Source organism: Pantherophis guttatus, chromosome 2, assembly GCF_059756535.1.
Source record: "Pantherophis guttatus breed Tessera chromosome 2, ASM5975653v1, whole genome shotgun sequence".
NCBI lineage: Eukaryota > Metazoa > Chordata > Lepidosauria > Squamata > Colubridae > Pantherophis > Pantherophis guttatus.
This window is the reverse complement of record NC_142064.1, coordinates 101,454,989-101,479,885: the sequence shown is the minus strand read 5'-3', so window position 1 is coordinate 101,479,885 and position 24,897 is coordinate 101,454,989. Positions and strand designations below refer to the sequence as shown.

The following is a 24,897-nucleotide window of genomic DNA, read 5'->3' as shown; positions in this document are numbered from 1 at the left end:
GGAATAAAATAAATGGAGAATTCTGTATAGGATGCCTGGAGCTCTTAAAGAAAGGGTGGGTGTAAATCTAACCAATAATGACAAAGCTCTGCAGCTGAAGCCCTGATCTATCTTGCTTTTCAAAAATCCAATAGATGAGGCTGTTTTCAGAAGTGGTCCTCAGATGGTGGCGTTCCCTGCCCTGGGCGTCTTTAAAGCACAAGTACATTTAATTTGAAGGGATTCTAGGCACAGCTGGTTGTTCCTGAACAGAAACATAAAATAACAAGACTACAAAAATTAAGCATGAATTTTACTTGCTCAATAAAAAGCAAATTTTATTGCTTGAGGCTGTAGAATTTGACAATGTCTTTGGATCAATATTTTTTTCTATTCTCTGTTAGTCTGAATTTTAATGGCTGCACTAATAGCAGGGAATGAGTATGGAAAAGATGGAAGCTAAAATGGAACCAGGTATTTGGTAAGCTGGAGTGAATTTGAGCAAAAGTCCAAGGAGGCTGTTCCCCTTCAAAGTAGGCAATGAAGACTCAGCATATGCTTTAGCTGCTGAAACCACAGAATGTTGTGTGAATTCCAGAATACAAAATGAGTATGAACTGAGGAGCTGGAAAGAAGGCAGGAAACCATCTGACTGGAGGTAAATATTACAGGCCTCATTTTTGTTCTAGATCATGCTGGTCTTTCAACTCCTTTTAAGAAAAGCTATTCATTTCGTTTGGACATTAAGAATGTTTGGTTGAATTCTGTAATGATCCAGATGCTTGTCAATAGCATGGAATAAAAATCTGCAAAAAATATTTTTTTCATTTAGTACATATCTTTTGGGATCTTTTTCACGGGGTTACACTATACCGAGCAAGTTAGTGTTCCTTCCAAATGTGTATTCCACTGTTCATCCCCAGGTTCAGATAATCCGTGAACAAGTTAAAGAGTTTGGACAGAAAACTGCGCTCTGCACATTCTCAGGTGTCCTTAGGATTTTTATACACTAAATCACCATCAAGCTGTTCACCGCTATATCTGCCCAAAATGAGCCATTACAATTGCAGCTCTTAATGCCTGCTGATGCTGCTGTGGTTTTTATGCCAAATCTCATACTCTATTTCAGTGGTGGGATTCAGCCAGTTCGCACCACTTCGGGAGAACCGGTTGTTAGCTTTCTGAGCAGTTTGGCAAACTGGTTGTTGGAAGAAATCATTAGGGCAGAGAACCGGTTGTTAAATTACTTGAATCCCACCACTGGTCTATTTGGAGAGTAAGATTCAGTTGCAGGGAATGAGGAGAGATACATTTGAACAAATCAGCCGAATGTTAGTGGGTCCTCTGACTTTTTCTTTTGTTCAGCTGAAAACGGCTTCTGCAGGCAGGACTTGATGAAGACTAATTTCCTTTACAGGCTACAAATTGGTCTTTACCACACCAGTGGAAAACAGCCAGGAGCAGATTTTTCAATAAATAAAGAAGTCCCTGAAAGACAAACATTAAATAGCTTTCTTTTCATTCATTCATTCACCTCTGAAATGCTAGGCTTCAAAAGATTCAGAAGCTACGGTTACAAGGGAGTCATCTGTTCCATTTTGTGTTTTCTGCTTTTCAACGTGTAAATGAAACACTGCCGCCGGCAAAGGCTTCTGCAGGGATTGGTCGGTTGGTTTCGGATAGGGTCAGCACCTCCGTTCAGCACCCTTTGTCGCTATTTAGGGGTCTAAGCTGCCCAGCCTTCTGATCTCCAATAGCTCCGGTGCGAGCTGATGGGGATGATGCAAAACGACGGTAGGCATTAAAACAAAAACAAAAAGACCAGCCGGATCCTCCTGCTTTGTCTGACGGGTCGAGCAATTTATTCTCCGGCGTTTAGCGGGAGAAGCTGCAACCCGGATCCTCTGTGGCAACCCCGTCGGCGTCGGCGGGCCATGGTGCGGTGGCCTCCATCCGCCGTCCGTGGGCGCGCATCCCTCCTCCCGCAGGACGCCGCACCGTCCTCTGTTGTCCAGCGCCGCATCCCTCCCTCCGCAGCTCGGGGCTCCTTCCCGCCCCTCTTCCGCGGCGGGCGGCGGGGATTGGCTGCTTGGGCTGCGCTTCTCCGCCCAGCGGCCGCTTCCCCCTTCCCTGTCGCTGCTGCGGGACGGCTGGCGGAGCCATGAACCCGTTATTCGGCCCAAACCTCTTCCTCCTGCAGCAGGAGCAGCAGGGCTTGGGAGCCGCGGGGCCCGAGCAGCGCCAGCGCCAGCAGCTGCCGGCCCTCCTCTTCCTTCCCCACGAGCCCCAGGGGGACTCCCTCGACGGGGAACTGGCCCCGCCGGCTTCCCTCGCCGCCGGGTCTTCTTTCCCGGCGCCGCCGGCCGCCATGGCCCTCCGCAACGACCTGGGCTCCAACATCAACGTGCTGAAGACCCTCAACCTCCGCTTCCGATGCTTCCTGGCCAAGGTGCACGAGCTGGAGCGCCGCAACCGGCAGCTGGAAAAGCAGCTTCAGCAGGCCCTGGAGGAAGGGGGAGCCCGTCGGGGCAGCCTGCAGCGCCGGGACCAAGCCGTCCAGACCGGTTTCATCAGCCCCATCCGTCCGCTGGGACTCTCCCTGACCGGCGGGGCTAGCAGTGGCAGCCGGCCGGTGGGACTGGGCAGCAGCACGTCGAGGGTGCTGATTTCCCCCAGCTGCCACCACCCAGGAGCACCGCTCACCCCCACTTCTTGCCAGTCTCCCTCCTTGCCCAGCAGCGCTTTCTCCGCATCCTCCCGTTTCCTGCCCGGGACCATCTGGTCGTTCTCACAGGCTCGCCGTCTGGGACCAGGCCTAGAGACTACCCTAGTTCAGGGGCCCGGGGTCTCCTGGATGCACCCGGATGGAGTTGGGGTGCAGATAGACACCATCACCCCTGAAATCCGGGCTCTCTACAATGTCCTGGCCAAGGTGAAGAGGGAACGGGATGAATACAAGCGCAGGTGAGGTGAAGAGGCAAGAGAGGGGCTGGCTGTGGTCAGGGGACCTGTGAAAGTTTTAAAGGCTTCTTTGGGGAGCCTTTTGTCCCCATAGAGTGATCACTGCCATCATGGGAATCTCAGAAACCGGCACTCAGGGCACTTTGTTCTCGGTGAACCCTCCTTGAAATGTATATCCTAGGGGATAAACAGGGGAGAGAACAGCTCCTTCCGTTATGGCCCAACTTGTTTGGTATGATGCTATTTTAGGGCAAAATCTAAGCTTTTGGAGACTTTTCATTGGAAGAGAGGAATGAAACATCACTTCTCCTCTTGAGCCCATTGGTCTCTTTCAGAGAGGAGAAAACAGTTGCACAGCCTCCCCTGGACTTGTTCTTCCTTGGAACAAAAAAAAAAACATAAGAAAAAAAGATCGGATTTGAAGCAGAGTCAGTCTCTTTTGCTTTGCTTTTAAGTCCTCGCCACTTGTGCCTTCTCCGTTTCTTCTCCATTTTTTTGATGAAACACCACAAAGCTAGGACTGCGTGGTGCTCCCCTGTTATCAGTTCCTACCTAACTCTTCTCTGGTCTCAGTCACATCTTTGCCACTGGCAGATGCTGGCTGAGGGGAGAAGGGAGAGGAAGGTGTAGAAATTCAACTCTCAGCAAGATCTCAGTATGCAATATTACTGTTACAGGAGTACTGTATTATTTATATCCTACTGTCAGTGCATGTGGCACGCAGGAGACGTGCACAGCTTCAATGTATTTATATTAGCGATGGCTGAATTCTTAGTTTGAGGAACTTGTCACCTACATTTAGACAGGGAATTTATGACGAGATACATTTGAACAAATCAGCCGGATGTTAGTGGGTCCTCTGAGTTTTTCTATGGTTCAGTTGAAAACAGCTTCCGCAAGGTAAGACTTACTGAAGCCTAACATTCTTTACAGGCTACAAATATGTCTTTACCACACAAGTGGAAAACAGCCAGGACTAGATTTTCAATAAATAAGTCCCTGAAAGGCAAACATTAAATAGCATTCTATACCAGTCACTTCTGAAATGGTAGGCTACTGACTTCAAAAGAACTTAAGAACAAGTACAGTCAAATATATGGCAGATTTGGCACCCTTTGGGCTAAGGGTGAAGGCAGAGAGCTCTTTTGGAGAAATTCTTCCTCAGAAATGTGTTATTGCAGGTATCTAGAGACCCTCTGCAGAGTTTCTCCTTCTATCAGAAATATGTACCATTAGAGACAGTGGATGATCCAAGCAAAAGGACCTTCCTTTTTGGGTCAACCCCATGGTGGTGTGCCCATCTCAGCTTTCCTCTGCTAAGTCATTTTTTTCCCCTAAAATATTTTTTTCATCCAGGCTTTTCAACTTAGCTCTTCTTCAAATCTAGATTTGTCAATGACTTTTTTTCCTTTTTCTTTTGATTAGTACCCTTTTTTCCCACCAAAATGCTTGGGAACTGAGCATCCCACAATCTAGTAAAACAAAGTATTATATATTGTATTTGATAAAGTGAATATCAGTCTGAAACAGAAGAAATAAGGAGATATACAGGGCTTGCAATGTACATGGGTATATACTGAACTCAGTCTTTCCTTATTAGACACCGATAAGAAATGTCAGGTTCAAATCTTTGGTCAGCCTTGAATCTCGCTGGCTATCCCTTACAAAACTGGTTAAGAAAGGTCTGTTGGCAAAAGGAATTTAACACAGTAAATTCATACAGAGCACTAAGTCATATGAGTTTATTTGTTTATGGTTAAAGAATAAATAGGATCCCAGCCATTATTGTCTTTAAGTCATCATTTTTGGCTTTGCATAATATGCAAACTAGGACATGATGATTTATTCAACAAAAGCAGTGTGTGAAGCTAGTTATGCACATCAGATGGAGACATTGCCCATCAGGGAGTAAAATGTGGTTTGCATTCTGCAGCTATATCCAAATATAGAATTAGGTATTAGATATGAGATTCTGGCAATATTATTTTTTTCAGAAGCATTAAATATGGAGAAATAAAGACAGAGCTGATTCCTAAGTGTTGAAAGCTAGCCAGATTTCAAAGTGTTAGATATTTGTCTATATAGCTGAACTGGCCAAGTTGTAGAAAAAAAAAGAATCCCAATGCTGATGTAAGCTGAGATATCTTCCACTTTCAGGAAAGAATAAAATGATCTCATTTGCTGTTTGTGGGCTTTTCTTCCTTCACCAATCAAATTACTCAAAGCTAAAATATTATGCCCTCTGCGGTATGACACACAGTGCTGTCTGTATAGCATAATGATACTGCTGTGGATAAGCAATTCAATCTACCGTACATTTCTGAGATCTACTCTCATTGCTCCCTGCTCAGTCTCAAAAAAAACCCTCCTTTGGTTAGAGTTTGGATGTTTCATTAGAAGCCTATTCAGTTAAAGTACTGGAGGAGAGACCTTGGCTCATCTTGTACTGATAAACTCACTTTCCTATGGAAGAATCAGATTATGTCAGATCTGGTTTACCACCCTATCTATGTCAATGCTGGGTTTAGAATAATTTGGAGTAGGATCAAGCAAAGAACCTTAGATTTTTATTTGCAGAGAATTGATTTGGCAGACCTCTACTTCATTGAGGTTTTGTGTTAATCCCTTACCATTCCCAAATATTTTGCCATGTTCTTGTGCTCTTCTTCAGCAGAGTGTTCTTGCTGGCAGGCCTAGACATCCTACTTCAATGGCATTGACTGGGAGATCCAGTATTATTGCCCATCAAAACTGCTTATGCACATGCTGAGATAGTGAAATTGGATCAGTCACACAAGCACTTTGGAATTGTCCCTCACCTGAACGTTGGAGCTAATCTCCCTAAACAACTCAGCTTGATCCTAAACAGGCAATTGTTCATTTCTTTACTAAATAGCATTCCAAAGTTCCCAGAAAAGTGGCTAAATCCTATGCTACACAATTATCATTAAAATTAACTGGATCGAAATAAAAACCAGTTATGCTTAGTTTCCGTTATAAACATGATGCTTGTACTTTAACTATGTTTATGTCAATAAATAAATATAAGTCAGCTTTCTGCACCTGCCTCCTCTTGGCTGACTGTCCTATATTCAGGGTTGGCTGTCCTATATTTGGGTATTCGTGACCAGTCCTGGATTAAAAGACCAAGATTATGATCTGTCACTGTATGTATGCTTTTACCCAAATTAGCAAAATACCTGCAACTAATTTCAATGTGATTGCTATCATTATCTTCTGTTTCATGATTCATTGCTCTTTCAAGACAGTAATGAAACTTCACTTCTCCCATCCTTTCTCAACAAGTTAAGTGAGAGGAAAAGAGATTATCATTCTTGGCAATGTTTAGATTCCGTTAAGTGCTTTGCTCAGACTGAAGCAAGTCCCTTCTGCTGAATCACCTTCCAGAATCCCTATTAGAAAGTCTAGGACACTTCATTAATATCATATTTCTGGGTTCCACAAACTAGAACTTTACAAATTGATTCCAGTGAAAACTTTAGAGTTCAAACATGTATACAAGAACCATGAATCATATTTCTGCTCTTAAACCTGTTACTTGGAATCCTTCTTCATGGGGATTGTAAGTGAGAGATAGGGAGCAGTTGATTCTCTTGTTGTTGTTCAGTCACTAAGTTATGTGCAACTCTTCGTGACTCAATGGGCCACAGCATGCCAGGCCCACCTGTCCTCCACTGTCTCCTGGGATTTGTCCAAATTCATGTTCATTACCTCAATGACACTGTATAACCATCTCATTCTCTGCTTTCCCCTTCTTCTTTTGCTTTCAATATTTCCCAACATCAGGGTCTTTTCTAATGAGTTAGCAGATGAGGACCAGGTACCGACTTCACCTTCTACTTTGTAATTTCACTCATAGGAGTTCATTTCTGTTCATTTTTATTATATAGGTAATTAACCTACAAACTAACATACAAAAACTATAAACTTCTTGATGTGTGGAAACAGGGTTGACTATGTATATATATTGGGATCTGAAGCAGCAAAATCAGTACAGTAGTTGATGATGATTTAAACTTTAAAAAATGCAATAAATGTTTCTGGAAAATAGTTTACAGTATTATATTTAAATTAAATAGTAATATTAGTATTATATAAATATTTCCAATGTGAGATTAAACTGTAGTGACAAATATCCCAAAGATGCTTTTTTTCAAAAGGCAACTAGACTTTATTTTTCCTTCAAAACATTTCGCTTCTCATCCAAGAAGCTTCTTCAGTTCAGTTCCATATTTGTAGGGACAAATATTGTCAATTAATCTTACACTAATTGTAATTGTAATCTAAACTGTAGCCTAAACACTATCTTTGCCTAGTCTGAAGAGGGATTATTGGATTAGGGAATATTTTATCACTCTAAATCCTCCTTCTTTGAATCTTGTTGAAAATAGTTGTTGAAAAGGTTCAGTAAGAAGAATAGTGGGAATTCAGATTCAACGTGGGTTTGCATATATATGATACTGTTTTATTTACTTCATTTATAGGACTACATTTCTACATGAAGTTAAGTCAAGGTCGTTTTATTACACAATGTATTTTGCTCAGAAAATTGAGTCAGTAGCTCTTTTATTGAGGCTTGGATAGATTGTTGCATGTTAACCACAAGTTGGAGGAGAAAATAATTGTTTCACTCTGTGTTTCTACATCAGATTTCTAAAGCTATCCTTATAAATCACTTCTGCAGTACCGCAATCCTCTAAATTAGAAACAGGAATGCTGTAGTTCTGTAGATGCAGCTGAATCACAGCTCTCAGATGACATGGCAAGGGGTGAAAGATGCTGCAACAACACCTAGAGAATATTTTATGTGCCTTTTCTTCAGATACAGCTTATGGTAGCATATTGTATGCCTTTTCCTACAGCTCCCATGATTCTCTTTGACCCCACCTGCCTGGAGACTGCTAGACAGAAAAGGCTGCTTTTAGGATAGTTAAAACTACAATGGACAAGAGATCTTTCTGCATCTAGCTGTGTTCAGCCCTTTTCTTCAGCATCCAGATTTGGCATGTATGCGCATATGCGCACACACATGTGCCACCAGTCCAGACAACAAAGAAAACAACTTGATTAGAGTTTTCTCCCCTGCCTTAAGTAACAATCAAGAGAAAAATTGAGTCCATTTGCAGAAATCAGGGAATGAGTTGGAATTTGAGATTCCAAATGTATATTGATTAATCTTTCAGTTTTGACAATTAGAAGTGCTAAGTGTAGACATGAGATGACTGTGCAGACTTGATGTCTGCAGAAAACACAGTCCTGAAGTTGGAAGGGATTTAAAAAAGGATTTCAAAATTTCTCTAACCTTAAACTATGTTTAGCAGATAATCATCTAGAACATGTTTATTTTACGATTTAAAATTATGACTTTTTCATATTTAATACTGTTAATTTATTTAATCTTAGAATAAAGTTTACTGCCTTTTTGAGGTTTACTTTAGATATAGCAATGTCACAGTGAACAAGAGCCTGATTCCCAATGGCTCTTCCTGCCATTTGGAAGCATTAAACAAACCACAAAAGCTTGTTTAGGACAGTATTGCATCTAAACTGGGATCTCTGCAGTGAGATGTGAGGATGCAATAGTTCCTAAATTTGACTTGATGAGAGCTAATTAATTGATGTGGTTGCAAATTGAGAGAACATTTGCTTCCAGATCTTCTAACAAGCCAAAGTCAGTATTCAAAACGTGTTTTGATTCTAGCTTGCTATATACAGCAACGCCAGAGATTGTGATTTTGTGATGCTAAAACAAGTCCAAGATGATGTTCCCTGGTTTGTTTAGATAAAAAGGAGCCAAAACCAGGTAACATACACAAACAACTTATTTGATTCCCTAGCAAACAGAATTCTGAATTCTACTAAATTGTGACCTAATTTGACCATTTATGTTATAAATTTGCTTTGATTTTGTACTTGCTTAACTCATGTGCCTATTTCTCCAAAATCTTGGGAATTATAGTTTTATTATGGCAATGAGAATCTATTTGCAATCCCTGGCATCTTTTTACCTGACATAGAATATAATAATGCCAAAAAGTTTTCAAAAATTAGTCAACAAATTTAAGACTGCATTATAAATATGCTTTGAAATGATGATCCTCTTTTCTGGCTCCATTGTGGGAGAACTGAGTGTATAGGGCAAATATCAAATGCTGAAGTCAGGGTGAGACACATTGTTCTCATGCTACATTTATAAGCTTTTCTGTCTGTTTAATTGAACCGACACAGCAATTAGATTCTTCTACACATTTATACATTCAGGCAAAGAGGGAATATACAAGATATATGAGTAAGCTCACTCTAGATTATGGGCTGTCAGGGGCCATTTAACGTGGCTCTTTTGGACCAAAACTAATCTTCAGAAATCTGGTACTCAATAGAGCCACCATTCCTAACAGATTGAATCACATTCTTCTAGGCAAGTGATCGCCTTGTCCTTATTTGCAGAATTTAATGTAAAAGCCAGATAGTCATAGAATGTAAGGGTTGGACATTAGTTTGGAGATCATCTACTGCCACCCTCTGCCTAATTAGGACTATTATTTTCCCACTCCTTCCACCTTTTTTATTTCTATAAATCATTCATTTAGTAGAAAATGTCAGATCAGTTGTACAGCACAGCCTATATGGGCATTTACAATTATGTATTACATTATTGCGCTATAAATCTGGGAGCATATTAGAACCAGGACACAGGGAACAAAAAGTGCTGTTCCGAGTGGCTCCCCTGGACTGGATGCAGTTGATTCTGGAGACCTATTAGAGGTCCCATCTCTTGGTTTCTCTTTCTGCTAAGAATATGAATAGGAAATCGCACTTTGTTGTGTGGAAAAGAGAGCTATGCTGGTTGATTGTTGTTCTTTCAGTTGCTTTGGTTCAGTTGAGAATTGGTTTGCTTGCCCCCCTTTTTTGGGGGGGGGAGAGATGCAAGTGATGAGGTCAGTCCAGGAAACACTGTGCTGAATGCCCTCTGCTTGCTTGGGTTGTGCAAAGTGGGATGGAGAGACTGTTGCAGTAAGACTATTATTAGGCAATGGTGCATTGCAGATGCGAATGAAAACCTGGTGGGGAGGGCAAAGAGAAGTTGAGGCTGAATGTAGAAAAAGAAGGGAAAGAAGGATTGGCTTTTTCTCCTGGTTTTAATGGCACATAGTCTGCTTGGTTTTGCTCTTTGACCAGTGTTCAGTCCATTTCCATCCATTAATAAGACAGAAATGAAAAAGTTGAACACTGGCCATATCAATTTTGGGAGGGACCTAAAGCTTGTGTTCTCATGCCAGAAGACTAGTGAAGTAGAATGGTGTACTAAAGGTAGAATTTGCAAAAAAATTAAATCAAATTTGGTGTCTTTTTGTATGTATGAAAAGCCAGCATCTGACATTTTGTCTCTTGTGATTTTAAACATAACAAAGAGAGCCACTCTCTATGAGTATAATTAGCCTCAGTTTCTCTTGTATCCATCTCTTTGTAGGGAGAGTACTTAGGCAGTGCTTCAAAGATACCCTTGCGCTGTTGTACTCTCTCTCCCTCATAATATTTTTGCGTAGCTCTGTGTATGTGTATGAGGGAGAAGGAGAGGAAGAGAGAGATTTCCTAATATTCCATCATATTTTTACCTGAGGAAATAGACTTTAAGCAAGATCTTGCAGAATAAATAAGCACACTTTTCAGAAGCAAGAGTTGTGCAGTTTCCTGTACAGTTTTTCATAATATGGGAATGCCCATATTTGTTTTGTGGGGGAACCCTTTTATATTTCAAAAGAACAGCATATGGCTATGTTCAAGAGTTGCAGGTAATATAACATGACTTGGAGATTTTGTTGAAATACACAGCAGAGTATTTGTAGGGGGAGGTTGGGACTGGATTGGTATGCCTGTGCACCCACATTTTTTAAGTGGATATATGATAATACTAGCCATTTGTTGCTCCCTTAATATTTCCCACATACTCTTTGTGTGTGTGTGTGTGTTTACTTCCTTCTTCATGCCTTCAACTTGAGTCATTCTTTGTTTTCTATATTCTGCTCAGTTTTCTGTGTTCTTTCTCTGTGAGTAATCATCCATTTGTTTCGATTCTTTAGGGTGCGGCGAGTGGCAGATTTTTCTGGCCTAAAGCCTACAGGATATTTGCCTTGGACTTTGCCAAAGAAAAAAATTCCACTAAGCAAGACAAAGTGGCCTTTAGTTTGAGAAGAAAAAGAGCAGTTTAAAATGGGGTTACTTTTATGCAGTGTTTAACAAATGTTCAGAAAGGGAGAGAAAAGAAACACTGGCATTTTAGCTTCATGCTGGATCTCCTGACCAAATACCTTTCCCTCTATTGAATTTCTGAGAATGGTGAGATGGCTTTGTTTATCCCTAGTCAGTTACTGGGGCATTCATCTCTTGGCCTTGCAATGTAGATCAACCAATTCAAGCAGCACATATTTTCCATCACGCTCGTTGTGTTTATACCATTCTGCTTCTCTATGGAGATCTAGTATATGAATCATCAAATAGCTTTGTTGGTACTTAACATCTTTTATATAACTGAATCACAAAATAACAGAGTTGGAAGGAACCTTGGAGGTCGTCTTATCCAACCCACTGCTCAAGCAGGAGATCCTATATACCATTTCAGACAGATGACTGTCCAATCCCTTTTTAAAAACTTTGAGTAAAAGAGCACCCACAACTTCTGGAGGCAAGATGTTCCACTAATTAATTGTTCTCACTGTCAGGAAATTTTTCCTTAATTCTAGGTTGCTTGTCTTCTTGGTTAGTTTCCATCTGTTGCTTCTTGTTCTGCCTTCAGGTGCTTTGGAGAATAGGTTTACCCGCAGAATAGAGAAAACATGGGGTCAATCAAGAGGTTCTGAGAAGCTACCATCACCATAAAATTCTCCCTTCAACATTACAAGGCAAAGGATTCTCAGATTGGAAAGAAATTTCAGAAATGTTTGGGAGTCTGCTTTTTATAAGGAAAAATTCTCCCATTGGATGCAATGGGATCCTTTGAGGTTTTCCAGCCTGGAATTAAAGGCAAGACTAGATGACTAGTTGTTTTTATTCCTATTTTGAGGCTTCATGGTGCCATTTTTGTATTGTAAATGGAAGATGTAATTTGCAGCTCAATGATACGGTCCTTCCAAATACACTACATTCAGTGATTTTCAGCAGCTAAGCAAATATGCAAGGTCTAAACCACCTTATTTACATATACTGGCTCTAGCTACTGTAGTCCAAGTAGTGTATTTATTTATTTAATTTGGCTTTCCAGTCTTCAATTTACATCAAACCTTAGGGCAGTTATCATGTTAGATGGAACCATTCTGGCAAACTATATTAAAATCTTCACATATTGCAAAATCTGCCTCTCTTGCTTTCTAATTTAGTTATTTATTATTTATTTTAATTATAAAATTTTTAAGCTACCCATCTTACCTCAAGGTAACTCTTGTCTTACAATTTCTAATGATAACTGCTGGGATTTTGTGGTGGAATTTTGAAATTTTTAAAAAGTTAGAAACATTCCACACTTTCTTCCAGTACCTATTTTTTATTTAAATTAAAACAAGTTCATGCCGTTAAAAAATATTTTATGGTATATTCCATGTCCCCTCCCACATTTTATTGTTAAAATAAAGTTAGTTTGGCAAGAACCTAGTAGACTAATTTAAACAATTTGAAATCTACATCTATAGAGTAGCTATATTCTGTAACCTTTGTGTATAACACATGTATGTTAGGTTGCATAATTTCTGCCAGTTCTTCATTGTGTGTGTGCGTGTGTGCGTGCACAGCTTTTTTTGCATGTGTGTGTGCACGCATGGGTTTTTTTTTTTGCATGTGTGTGTATGCCCACACACTTTTTTTGCATGTGTGTGTGTGCTCACGAAACAGGCACATGTGCCTTTTAATCATTATTGGCTTGTAGTGTCTGTCTGGATTAAAGTCATCCCTGCAGTTTTCTTGGCAAAATATTTAGAAGTGGTTTGCCATTTTTTTTCTTCCTAGGGCTATGAGAGCTGACTGGCCTAAGGCTGGCTTTTTGCATAAGGCAGAACTTGGATTCAAATCTCCCTACTCTACATATCTGCCTTCACCACTTCACCAAACTGATTCTCAGTGTTAGCTTCTAGAAATTCACCTGACACCCGATTCCTGAGTGTGTACTGTGCCTTTGAGCTGTAATTTTTCAAGTCTGTTACTACAGAAACTTGCTTCCTATTTTCAGATGAAAACTGGTGTCGGTCTCTGCCCTTGTTCATCATGGGCTGGGATCAGTGGTGAAATTCTATTTTTTTTACTACTGGTTCTTTGGGCGTGATTTGGTGGGCATGGTGTGGCTTGGTGGGTGTGGCTTGGTGGGCATGGCAGGGGAAGGATACTGCAAAATCTCCATTCCCTCCCCACTCTTGGGGGAAGGATATTGCAAAATCTCCATTCCCACCCCATTCTGGGGCCAGCCAGAGATGATATTTGCTGGTTCTCCAAACTACTCAAAATTTCCGCTACCGGTTCTCCAGAACCTGTCAGAACCTGCTGGATTTCACCCCGGCTGGGATACAAGTATGCATTTCTGAATTTTTCAGATTCTGGAACTTCGCACTTGGGTTTTCCAAATCTCTGTTTTGCTCTCTTTCCCTTGTAGAGTTGCATTTGATTGCCATTTTCTCCCAAGTCTAAAGCTTTCTACTAATTCTGCCAGGGCCTGTGTTACAACACTTCAATGTTGCAGACAAAAGGCTCTTATGGCTGATTTAATACCCTATAGAGATTAGAATGGCTCTGAAGCATTTGCTCTAGTTAGTTGGCATTAGAAAATTGATACTCTGTAGGCCAGAAACAGCTGAGTGCCAGGTATAGATGCGGAAGAAAGGAGAGGAAAACTCTTGCATTTAGACATGCCCATCGGCCTGCATCCAGCATTGCAGGGATGAAAGGCGAAGACCATCTGTCATGGCAGTATATTCTGAGTGTGCTGCAGTTACTAAACATAGTTTGTGGTTACTCTTCTCAATTGAGAGGGGGAGAGTAGCCAATGAATCCAGATCAAGATGAGATAAGCATGTGGGGTGAGACTCCCACCTGTCATAGGAACACATTCCAGTGGGGTAACTGCTTATTTGCAGCACTTCTGTTCTCTAGAGCAGGGGTCTCCAACCTTAGCAACTTTAAGCCTGGCGGACTTCAACTCCCAGAATTCCCCAGCCAGCTGGGGAATTCTGGGAGTTGAAGTCCGCCAGGCTTAAAGTTGCCAAGGTTGGAGAGCCCTGCTCTAGATGACATCCATTTAAAGTTCCTCTGCTGGGACCAGGTTGCGCTGGGGAGTGAGGAGTCAGGGAGGGTTGTCTTTGCATCATGGTACCCTCTGGGCTCAAATCCATTGTCATAGCCTTGCCCTGTTCGACTTCTCAGGTGGGAAGAGGAGTACACGTTGCGGGTTCAGCTGCAGGACCAAGTGACTGAGCTACACGAGGTAAAGGTTACTTCCTTTTCTTCCCACTCTCTGAGACCTGCCTCTGCCTGGTTGTCTTGGTTCTCGTTTTCATCTATACGTCTTCTCCATCTCTTCTCCAACCAGGAAGCCCAAGAAGCAGAAGCATGTCAGGAGGAGCTGGCCATGAAGGTGGAGAAGCTAAAAGCAGAGCTGGTCGTTTTCAAAGGACTGATGAGTAATGTGAGCATGCTATTCCCAAGGCCGGCCTCTTATAGGCAGACGCCCTTTCCGCCCACTCACCCCACCCCCCAACTGACTCCTGATGGTGTTCCTGGGTCTTTTCCCAGGCTTTGGGCTAGGGTGGTGGGAACCCCTTATTGGGTACCATGAGATGTTTGTTTATTGGTGTCTGGATTCACCATCTTCTTTAATGTTCAATGTTTCTATTTTTATTGCATTTTTTAATGTTGTTTTAATGTTCTGAGCCATCCAGAGTCAAGTGGAGTTACACAGTGTCTTAAATCCAAATATTGAAAATAAATATTAAATTTATTTCAGGGATGGAAAGAGACAGCATGTGATTAATTACAGACTGCCATAATACTTGGAGAACAATCAAATGTTGGGCAATAAAACATGATGCCATACATAATTGTTCCCTTCTCTACCTTGTTCCTAAATAAGACCTCCAAACCAGATTAATTTGTGCTAGAGGCTACAGAGGGATTAGCCTAATTTTTCTCTCTTTTGTTTCTTCTGCTCGTGTTAAGAATCTTAGTGAGCTGGACACCAAGATCCAAGAGAAGGCCATGAAGGTAGACATGGACATTTGTCGACGTATCGATATCACAGCTAAATTGTGTGATGTAGCCCAACAGCGCAACTGCGAGGACATGATCAAAATGTTTCAGGTGAGAAGCGCCCAATTCCATTCCCATCTGGAGCCGAAACATCTAAGGGCAAAGTCCCCATCACTCTATCTTCATTCCATGTGTTCACCTCTGTCTATGGCAGAATCAGGCAGGCAGGTTGAATTGGAGGGCAACTCCCACAAAGTGAGCCCCAGAACGTCTCTCCACCCAGTTTTGGTGGGCCGTCTCTGGGGAAAAATTGCCGGAGAGGGAGACATGGTGCAAAGCATGTGTGTCCCTCTAACACCGTCTCTCTCCTCTCCTCCCCACCCTCTTTCTCTCTCTTTCTTTGTCTTATTCACTTGCTCACTTTCTTGCACTATTTTGCACATATTCTTCTTTCTCTTCTTCCTTTACAGAAGCAGTTGGTTAGTTTTTATTTTCATTAAGCTGGAAAAATATCCAAGTTAGAAGCTTTTCTTTAAAATAAAACTTAATTGCAAATCCTGGCATTTTTCTCCTTCTACTTATGTCTTGTTTTGTCTTCTTGCCTCCATCTCTGATGTGTGATTTGAGTTCCTTTATATGAACCCCCATCCGATTCCATATTCAGCTGCTTAGCTTTTAATTTAGAAAAATAAAGGTTTCTAATCTTGCATTTTAGTCATCATATCATCTTTAACTTAGTCATAATAAGCTTCTCTCTCTCTTTCTCTGTCTCTCTACCTGCCTCTTTACCTATCTACCCTTTTCTCTCTCTCCCATCCCATCCCATCCCATCCCATCATCCTTTGCATCTCTTTTCACCCATCCACCTACGATCTCCAACCCAACTTCGTTCTGTAGTCTCTGCACTTGTCTCCCATTAAGGTCCCAGCTACAGTGGGGCGGAAACGGGAGCGAAAGCTGGTCAGTGATGAGGACACCTCCCTCTCTGAGAGTGAGGCCCCCAAAAAAGTAGAAGAGGAAGAAGAGGATGAGACCACTGCGAGCATCAATGAAGAAATGCAGAGGATGCTGAATCAGTTGTGAGTGAAGCCTGCCTGCAGTGGGATGGGGAAAGAGAGGCATCAAACTCATGTTCAGGAATTGCCTATGCGGTTTCTGGAAACAGCACTACTGAATTTGAATCTTGTTATTGTAAAAACAAGGGCTATTCAAAAAAATTAAATATAAGAGGCTCTTCCCATGTCCTGTAACTTTATAAAATTGAATGATTCTCCTGAGTTCTGGAAAGGGGAATAGCCTCTGTACAGTCTGATCTATTGTGGGACCCTTCAAGAATCACATAGTTGTTTCCTTTTGGAGGATTTGCTTGGAGAAAACAACTTCACGCTGGAAGTTTTCCATCTGTGTGTGCTGGGAAAGCGGGACGGGTACCCAAATGCTGTAGCTCCTGGATTACATATGGCTACCACATGCAAAAAACATCCATTCCAGATTTAGAGTGGGCTGGAAAGTTTTCCCCAAACCTGGCGTGTCTAATCGGAAATGTGGAAGAAAATGTAGCAAAGTCACTTCTTCTGTTGTAGCATTTTTTACTTATTCTCTCCACTGATTTATAATTTATCCTCAGGAGGGAATATGATTTTGAAGATGACTGTGACAGCCTCACCTGGGAGGAGACTGAAGAAACACTGCTGTTGTGGGAAGATTTCTCTGGCTATGCTATTGCTGCTGCTGAGGCACAAGGAGAGGTAACATACGGTTTCTGTCTTCCAAGCAGTCTTTTTTGTCATCTCCAGACTCTGTCCCATTCACTTCTGACTCATTTCTGTATCATGGTGGTGGAACCATGGTGGCACAGTGGTTAGAATGCAATATTGCAGGCAAAGTCTGCTCACTGCCAGGAGTTCGATTTTGACTAGCTCAAGGTTGACTTAGCCTTCCATTCAGGGGTGAAATCCAGCAGGTTCTGGCAGGTTCTGGAGAACCAGTAGCAGAAATTTTGAGCAGTTCGGAGAACCAGCAAATACCACCTCTGGCTGGCACCAGAGTGGGGTGGGAATGGAGATTTTGCAGTATCTTTTTCCTGCCACGCCCACCAAGCCACGCCCACAGAACCGGTAGTATAAACATTTGGATTTCACCACTGCTTCCATCCTTCCAATGTTAGTAAAATGAGGACCCAGATTTTGTTGGGGAAAATATGTTGACATTGTAAACCACCCAGAGAGTTCTGAAAAGCACTGTGGAACTTTATATAAGTGCAAGTGCTAAATGCTATATTGTACATTTTAGAATGGTGAGGAGGGCTGTGTGTTTGGCACAAGTTCACATGTGTATAGAAGACATGTCAACTTTCTGACCAAGTTGTGTGAAGAAATAGATTTCTTGGGTTTCAGATACATATTTGAATATCCTTTTTTAAAAAGGAGCAATGAGCTCATCAGGTTATTTAAAGTTGGATTGCCTGATCATTGGCAATCCCTTCAATTATCAAGATTTTGCCCTTGCTTTGAGGTAACATAAACTATGACCCACAAAGTAAGGAGGAAAACTGCCTCTTCTTGGGAAGTGTATTTATTTCAAACTCCATAACGACTCTGGGTAGCTCACAATATAATAAACAGAAAAATCCCCCACCATGCAAAGATGGGATCCAGTTACTCTGACCAAAAACACAGACCAAGACACATCCAGCTAGGGGTTCCATCCATCGCAACCTAAGGCCCAGGGGAAATACCAGGTCTTCTAGGAACAGAAGGCCCTCAGGATGAGAAGAACATAGATTTCAGGAACAATCACATTCCACAGGAGTGGAAACTGCATAAAAAACTGCATAGAGTACAGTTTTCAAGTCTTTGTACATGCTGAACACTTAGGCACCCATTCTCTCATATTGTGAAATGTTGCTATCTGGTCATATATAAGTGAGTCCTCTAGTAGAGAAAGAAGAAAATTATACATATTTTGAAGTCCCTAAATTTATTTCTCTGATTTCTTGAAAGGGTGGATAATGAAGTAATTTGTTGCTCATCTTGTACAATGTTTGGGTTGGGATTCTGTTATGAATAGGCCTAGGGTTGCTTATACTACTACTAGTATAAGTAGCAAGTAGAGTACTTGCCAGCTGATGCAGAAATAAGTTCTCAGACAAGGATTCTGTGTATGTGAAGGGTATAAAGTTAGAGCTGTCAGCATATGCCAGATTATGGCTTATTTTCTATAACATGAGACTCAGTCTTTGTACTGTGTTTGTAGAATTGTTTTGTCTTTGGAGGCACTACCATATCACTGTGCCAAACAGAAAGTAAGAAATAGATTATCAATTGATGCACTCATTATGCAACTAACAGCAATAAAGTAATCACGAATACCTGATATAATATAAAAACAATTAAAATAGTATAAATTAGCTCTAACGGAAAAAAAAATCTGGCCAAAAAGGAAATTTATTTTTTGAGAAGAAAAGAGGTAAAAGAAATTAAAAAAAACAACAACCAACAGAACCCTTGTTTCCTGTACAGCTCAGAGGACCTCAAATGGACCTCAGAGAATGAAAATCTCTTTATAAGAGAGCCTTTCCTGTTCTTGTTATTATTATTATTATTATTATGGTTTATTGCTGATTTATTTATTAATTTGTATCCCTCCTCTCCTCCAAGAAGGGCTGAAGGTAGCATAGAGAGATACTTCGCCTCTATTTTTTTTACCACAACACACAATGCTAGAAAGTTATTCAAAAGCTTCCATGTCTGAGGTCTCCCCAGGGTTAGTCCAACTGCTTAACCATTGTACCACACTGCTTCTCTGTTGTTGATTTATCACATTTACATAAATGTGATAGATAAACAAACAATTAAACAAATTAGATAAATGTGATAGATAAAAAATAAATACAGTAGATAACTGTGATGGGGGAGGAGTTGGCATCCTCAACTCCTCCCCTCGGGATGCCACTACAGAGCATTGCATCCCAAAACAACTAGACACAGACAGTGTTTTTCCTTGTGCCATCACTCTGCTAAACAGTTTCCACAATTTTGTCTTATGTCTAAGTATATTATCCATGTAGTATGGCTGTGTTACTTTTATCCTTCTCATCTGTTCTATTACCTTCTCTATTAGTATCATTATTATGGTTATTATTGTTGTTTTCCATGTACACTGAGAGCTTATGCACCGGAGACAAATTCCTCATGTGTTAATCACACTTGACCAATAAAGCTCCACTCCACTCCACTCCACTCCACTCCACTGCCACTTAACTCATAGAACTTGCTTCTGTTCTGTTATTCTTAGCATCTAGGCAGATTAGATATGTAAGTAGTAATCTGTGCAGATGTTTTAATAAAGTCATAATGTGCTTTCAATATTTGTTCCTGTTAGCAGTATAATTACCAATGTTTAAAACAGTTTAGAAAAATAGTGGGATGAGAAAGGAAGCCTAAGTAGAGTAATGATGAAGGTGTGAAGTTGGGGCAAGGTTTAAATCTTTCTCTCAACCAGAGAATTAATTGGGTACTTTTAGTCCATATATTGTTTCCTTCTCTATTCTATGAGAGAGTAAAATGGGGAGGTGAAGGAAATCTCTTTCAATGCTTTGCAGGAAGGAAAACTTAATATTTTGGAAGAGATGTCTTGAAAGTATATAGTAAGATACAGAAGCAGTTGAAGATTTTAAAGAAAATTATAATAGGTTCTGATTGCTCCAGAGTCAGAGGTAGTATTCAGCAGGTTCTGACCAGTTCTGGAGAACTGGCAGCAGAAATTTTGAGTATTTCGGAGAAACAGTAAATACCACCTCTGGCTGGCCCTGCCCCCATCTATTCTCTTCCTCCCAAGTCCCAACTGATCGGGAGGAAATGAGGATTTTGCAGTAACCTTCCCCTGCCACCCCTACCAAGCCACCCCCACCAAGTCACACCCACAGAACTAGTAGTAAAATTTTTTGAATCCCACCACTGTCTAGTTTGCCTGAAGTGGAGAGCATTTTGATGTAGCTGAGGCATCTAGATTATCTATAAGAATAGCCTGAAGCAAACCATATTGAAACAGTAAGCTTTAAAAACATGATAAGTAACATAGAGATTAGAAAATGTACGAGAAATGAGAACTTAATTTTCCAAAATTGTTTACCATCTCCCACATTTTTCAGTGCTGCTTTTAGCATCTTGAAATACAAGATGCTAATTGTTGTTGAAGTTTTGAACAGTTACATGTATGTTTTCTGAGCCATCTCTAAATGTGGCCTTTCTGTTGCAAAAGGGCAGAGAAAGAAAGCTGAGAAAGTGATCTGTCTGATGCCAACCAGCAAGATTATGGTTGAGGCAAAGTGAAAAGGAACATTCCTGATTTACAGCTTGAATTTAGCTTACCCAAACTTATGTTACACTAACTCTCAGGTGAAATTACCTTTCTGGAAACAACATAATAAATGATTTTTTAAAAGAGAAATAATGGTTATATGATCTCTTCTGCCATGTGATAGGAATGACTTATCCTTTAACCTTGGTTTTCATGAATGGTATCTGTTCTCTCTCTCTTTCTTCAGCAATCAGATGACAGTTTGGAGAAAGTGATCAAGGACACAGAGTCACTTTTCAAAAGCAGAGAGAAGGAATATCAGGAAACCATTGACCAAATTGAGGTGGGGAAAGAACAGTATCTGTCAGGTTTGGAAGCAAGAGAAACACAAGTTGCCTTCATCTTATCAAATATGAAGTTTGCAAGCTAGCATTATTATTATCATTGACATAGCACAGTGCAAATGTCATGGCTTAGAAAAGCTAGATGGCAATGTCAAAAAGAAAAATAATAATGAAAGAAAGCAGTCTGCTAAAGAAAAAAGGTTACTGAAAAGGGGAAAAAATGAAAACCAGTGTGTGTTGTACTTAGATAAATTACCCACGGGAACTTGCCAATTGGTTTACACAATGCACAATGTGGTTTGATTTTGACCTAAAATTATGTATAAACCAACTTCTGATTTGTTTGGCATATCGTTGTTAAAACAAAATCTGCATTGGTATAACGTCTGGACTTTAAGAATTCCAAAGGCATTTGTCTAAAGAGGAATATCCTTTGATGCTGGGTGTCCAATTGTTGCATCCACAGATTTGAAATGCAATAAAGCTTCAGCCAAATGGCAACTCTCTAGAACATAGGGTAGCCTATTTCTTGGTCACACTAGACTAGAGCACTGCTATGATGAAAATCACTTTCTATGTACAAATGGAAGAAGCATTGCAGTGAAGGATAACCACAGAGGAAATTATGTATGTATGTATGTATGTATGTATGTATGTATGTATGTACGTATTTATATGACAAAGTTGGGATACAGAGTAGTAAAAGGGAATATTTGCCTGGCCAGCAACATAGGTACAACCAGCCCTTTTGAGAGCAGCAGGAGGTAGCATAATGTCCCCCATATTGTTGGCAGAATGATCCCCTGTGTTGCTACCCTTTTATTTAGCTGGAATTAGCAACAGCAAAGAATGACATGAACCGGCATCTGCATGAATACATGGAGATGTGCAGCATGAAGCGTGGGCTGGATGTGCAGATGGAGACATGTCGTCGCCTCATCACCCAGTCTGGAGATAGGTAAGTGCCCATGGGATTGGTGACTATAGTATAGTCATGTTGTAATCCTAGATGGTGTGGGGAGTGAGATGGGGTTAGGTCATATGAGTTCTCCAGATAGTATTAAGAGGTGCAGAAGGGTCTAGGGTTGAGACCAGGCAACATGGAGTTCTGGAGTTCTCTTCTCTGTTATGGGAGCATCTCAAAGGTGGGGGGGTGATGGCAAACCTGAGCTGGATTCTGAGTGATTGGCTGTAACCCCCCCTTGCAGACTTGCAGGAGTTGTGTTTCGTGCCATGTGTCTCTAGAAGGTGATGCAGTTTTGTCAGATGCAATCGCTGTCGAACGACAACTTTCATCGGAAAAAGAAGCACCATTGATCGGCTGGCCCTTTGCACTAGCTTGTGGGACAATGAATTCAATGCAGCACTGGGGCGGGGAAGACTTTTGACTTTCCCATCCAACTGTAATCCTAGGCTTAGCAAGAACCCAATGAAGCTCCCCTCCTTGCCCACCTCAGTTTCCTCTTTGTGCTCTTCATCAGTGTCCACTCTAGTTATGAAGCCACTTAACACTTCAGCCAAGTCTCTCCATGCAACCTGTGCCCTGTCTTATGGCCTGATGCTTCTTGAGCCCCGTGTCTGACCCCTCTGAGGACTCTTCCTTCTTCTCCTAGCCCTAGTGCCCATGTGACCCCCGCCCTTTTTTTCTTTCAGAAAATCTCCTGCTTTTACTCCGGTACCGAACTGTGAATCGGCCCCAAACGAGGAAACAGAGGAGTCCGATCATGACCTCCCAAGTGATGCCTCGATAAGATAATGAGGGAGGCTTTGTCCCCTCTGCGCGTCCTCCTCCTGTCCCAGGAGTGTGAGCGTATTGAGGGGGAGATTTGTCCTAGCTAAAGCTCTGAGGGGCAGAAAGGGGCAAGAAGCCGCTCCTAGAATTCTGCCACTCATGCCCTCCCTACTTGAAGGTGGAGCCAACCAAGATGCCCAGGGCAAGGAGTTGCCCCAGCTCTTTCCAATCCCTTTCCTATTCCTTCCTTCTTCCCATTGCTTGTGTGGGGAGGCTCCCATCTAACTGAATCTGGCGCCCTGAAGATTTGCCTTATGAAGCCCTGTCTTCCTTGCAGCCTCCAAACGTATGTGACTCTCCTCCCCCTGCTATACGTATATAAGCAGGGTCTGCCTATCTCAGCAAAACTGAACTTTCTCTTGGTGCCAAGTGGACCGAAGGCTGGGCTAATAGAGCCCTCCCTCCAGGCCACAATGTACACAATAGTGACAGTCTGTTGTTGTGGAGACACAGAATGAACCCCATCCCTCCACCTCAGCTCTGTCCTTGCCTTGCTTGGCTGTGCCCTTCTGGCGCAGAAGTCATATGTGATGTGTTATGTCTGGAAATAAGAACATTAAATGGTTACCTTCCTTTTTCAATAGCTGTTGTTAGTGAGTTTGTTTCTGCATTGTGTGTCTCATGTAGCTGAGTTTTTAAAAGATACCGTATGAATTGACCCTGTTCTGAGCAATGAAATGGGTGGGTTTTCAGATGATCCCAAATTATTCATAAGGGTATATACAAACTGCAAAAACTCCAGACATGGTGAATGAGCAATAAAATTACAGATGGGATAACTGTAAATGAGACAGTGATGCAAAACTTCCTAAACTTAAATCCATGATACAAACAGGGAAATATCTCTTAAGAGGGGAATGTACATTACATTTGGCTTTCTAAGCTTGAAAGACAGAGAACGTGACATCATAAAGGTGGTAAAGCTTGAATGGTAGCAAAAATATTTCACATAGCAATAAGAATTTAAGGCAATCCAGTGAAAGTTAATAGGAGATTTAGGACACATAAAAATGTACAGTCCTTAATTGATGGAGTTCAATTATAGCAGAGGACCAAGATGTCCTTAGCCTCTGTTATAACTATTCAGCTGCACATTTCAATGGAAGTAAGTCTCAATACTTGGACCTTCTGAGATCAAGAAAGGCGGGGTGGCCTTTAAGTCTGACTTGGCTTCTCAGGGGTATCTTCTGACCTGTTACTTCCTGCTGGATTAAATAGCCCTTCAGTCTCATGAATGGGGCTCCTACATATTTAAGGTTGCTGGCACAACCATCCTAAATTTCCTTGCTTTTTTCAACACGGGAAAATAAGGAGAATTGGAAGAAGTCAAGTTTCCTTCCCATTTCTGCAACAGAAGACATAAGCATTTCAGATAACTTTAATTCAGGTATGTCTTAATCCTGTAGCCACCAAATCCTGGCTTGGTCGATTGGCTTAAGTGTCTATTCTGCCTGTGTCCCTCTGGGATTGCTCTGGACAGTTTTCCTCAAGGATCCCCATCTTTGATGCTTATTTTGTGCAAAGTGTTGTACAAGACCTTGTAAAAAGTGCTCTTCTCTCTCCTTGTATCAGCACTCTGAGAGATACAACTGCAGTAACACCAATATTGCCAGGTCTGGTCATCAACCAAGGAAGTCTGAAGCAGAGTGTTGTGTCGTCTCCCCTCAAACCTCATTGTCTGCTAAAGTAATCAAAATAGTGGGAAGTTACAAAAATGACATAAAAGTTATTGGACTTCATGCTTCTCCAGATATTTGGGGTACTTACTACAAGGATTCATACCAATTAAATCATACTGTTCTGTAAAAAAAATAAAGAAAAAAGCCATGGCACATTTTTTTGTTATTGTTGCTAGATGTAGTTAAGGTAAAGGTAAAGGTTCCCCTCGTACATATGTGCTAGTCGTTCCCGACTCTAGGGGGCGGTGCTCATCTCTGTTTCAAAGCCGAAGAGCCAGCGCTGTCTGAAGATGTCTCCATGGTCATGTGGCTGGCATGACTAAATGCCAAAGGCACACGAAACGCTGTTACCTTCCCACCAATATGGTCCCTATTTTTCTACTTGCATTTTATACATGCTTTCAAACTGCTTGGTTGGCAGAAGCTGGGACAAGAAATGGGAACTCACCCCATTATACGGCACTAGGGATTTGAACTGCTGAACTGCCAACCTTTCGATTGACAAGCTCAGCCACTTAGCCACTGAGCCACCACAGTTATTTTTCTATTTTTGCTTCAAACATTTCCAATTCCCTTGCCTCTTCCTCAGTTTTGTACA

General features: G+C 41.4%; 1 protein-coding gene across 4 annotated transcripts; it reads left to right on the top strand.

The window, feature by feature from the left end:
• Window positions 1-302: 302 nt before the first annotated feature.
• Window positions 303-23,201, top strand: IFFO1 (intermediate filament family orphan 1). Of its 4 annotated transcripts, none has more exons than XM_034410949.3 (9): window positions 303-2,943; window positions 14,362-14,422; window positions 14,528-14,623; window positions 15,154-15,294; window positions 16,105-16,262; window positions 16,811-16,931; window positions 20,732-20,827; window positions 21,656-21,786; window positions 22,482-23,201. In XM_034410949.3, exons 1-9 carry the CDS (start codon window positions 2,141-2,143, stop codon window positions 22,582-22,584), a joined length of 1,710 nt encoding a protein of 569 aa, XP_034266840.1. In that variant the 5' UTR covers window positions 303-2,140; the 3' UTR covers window positions 22,585-23,201. The 4 variants fall into 4 exon arrangements, with proteins under 4 accessions (XP_034266840.1, XP_087742611.1, XP_034266839.1 ...); XM_087886485.1 differs by having other exon boundaries at window positions 22,037-23,201; XM_034410948.3 differs by having other exon boundaries at window positions 16,081-16,262.
• Window positions 23,202-24,897: the final 1,696 nt, after the last annotated feature.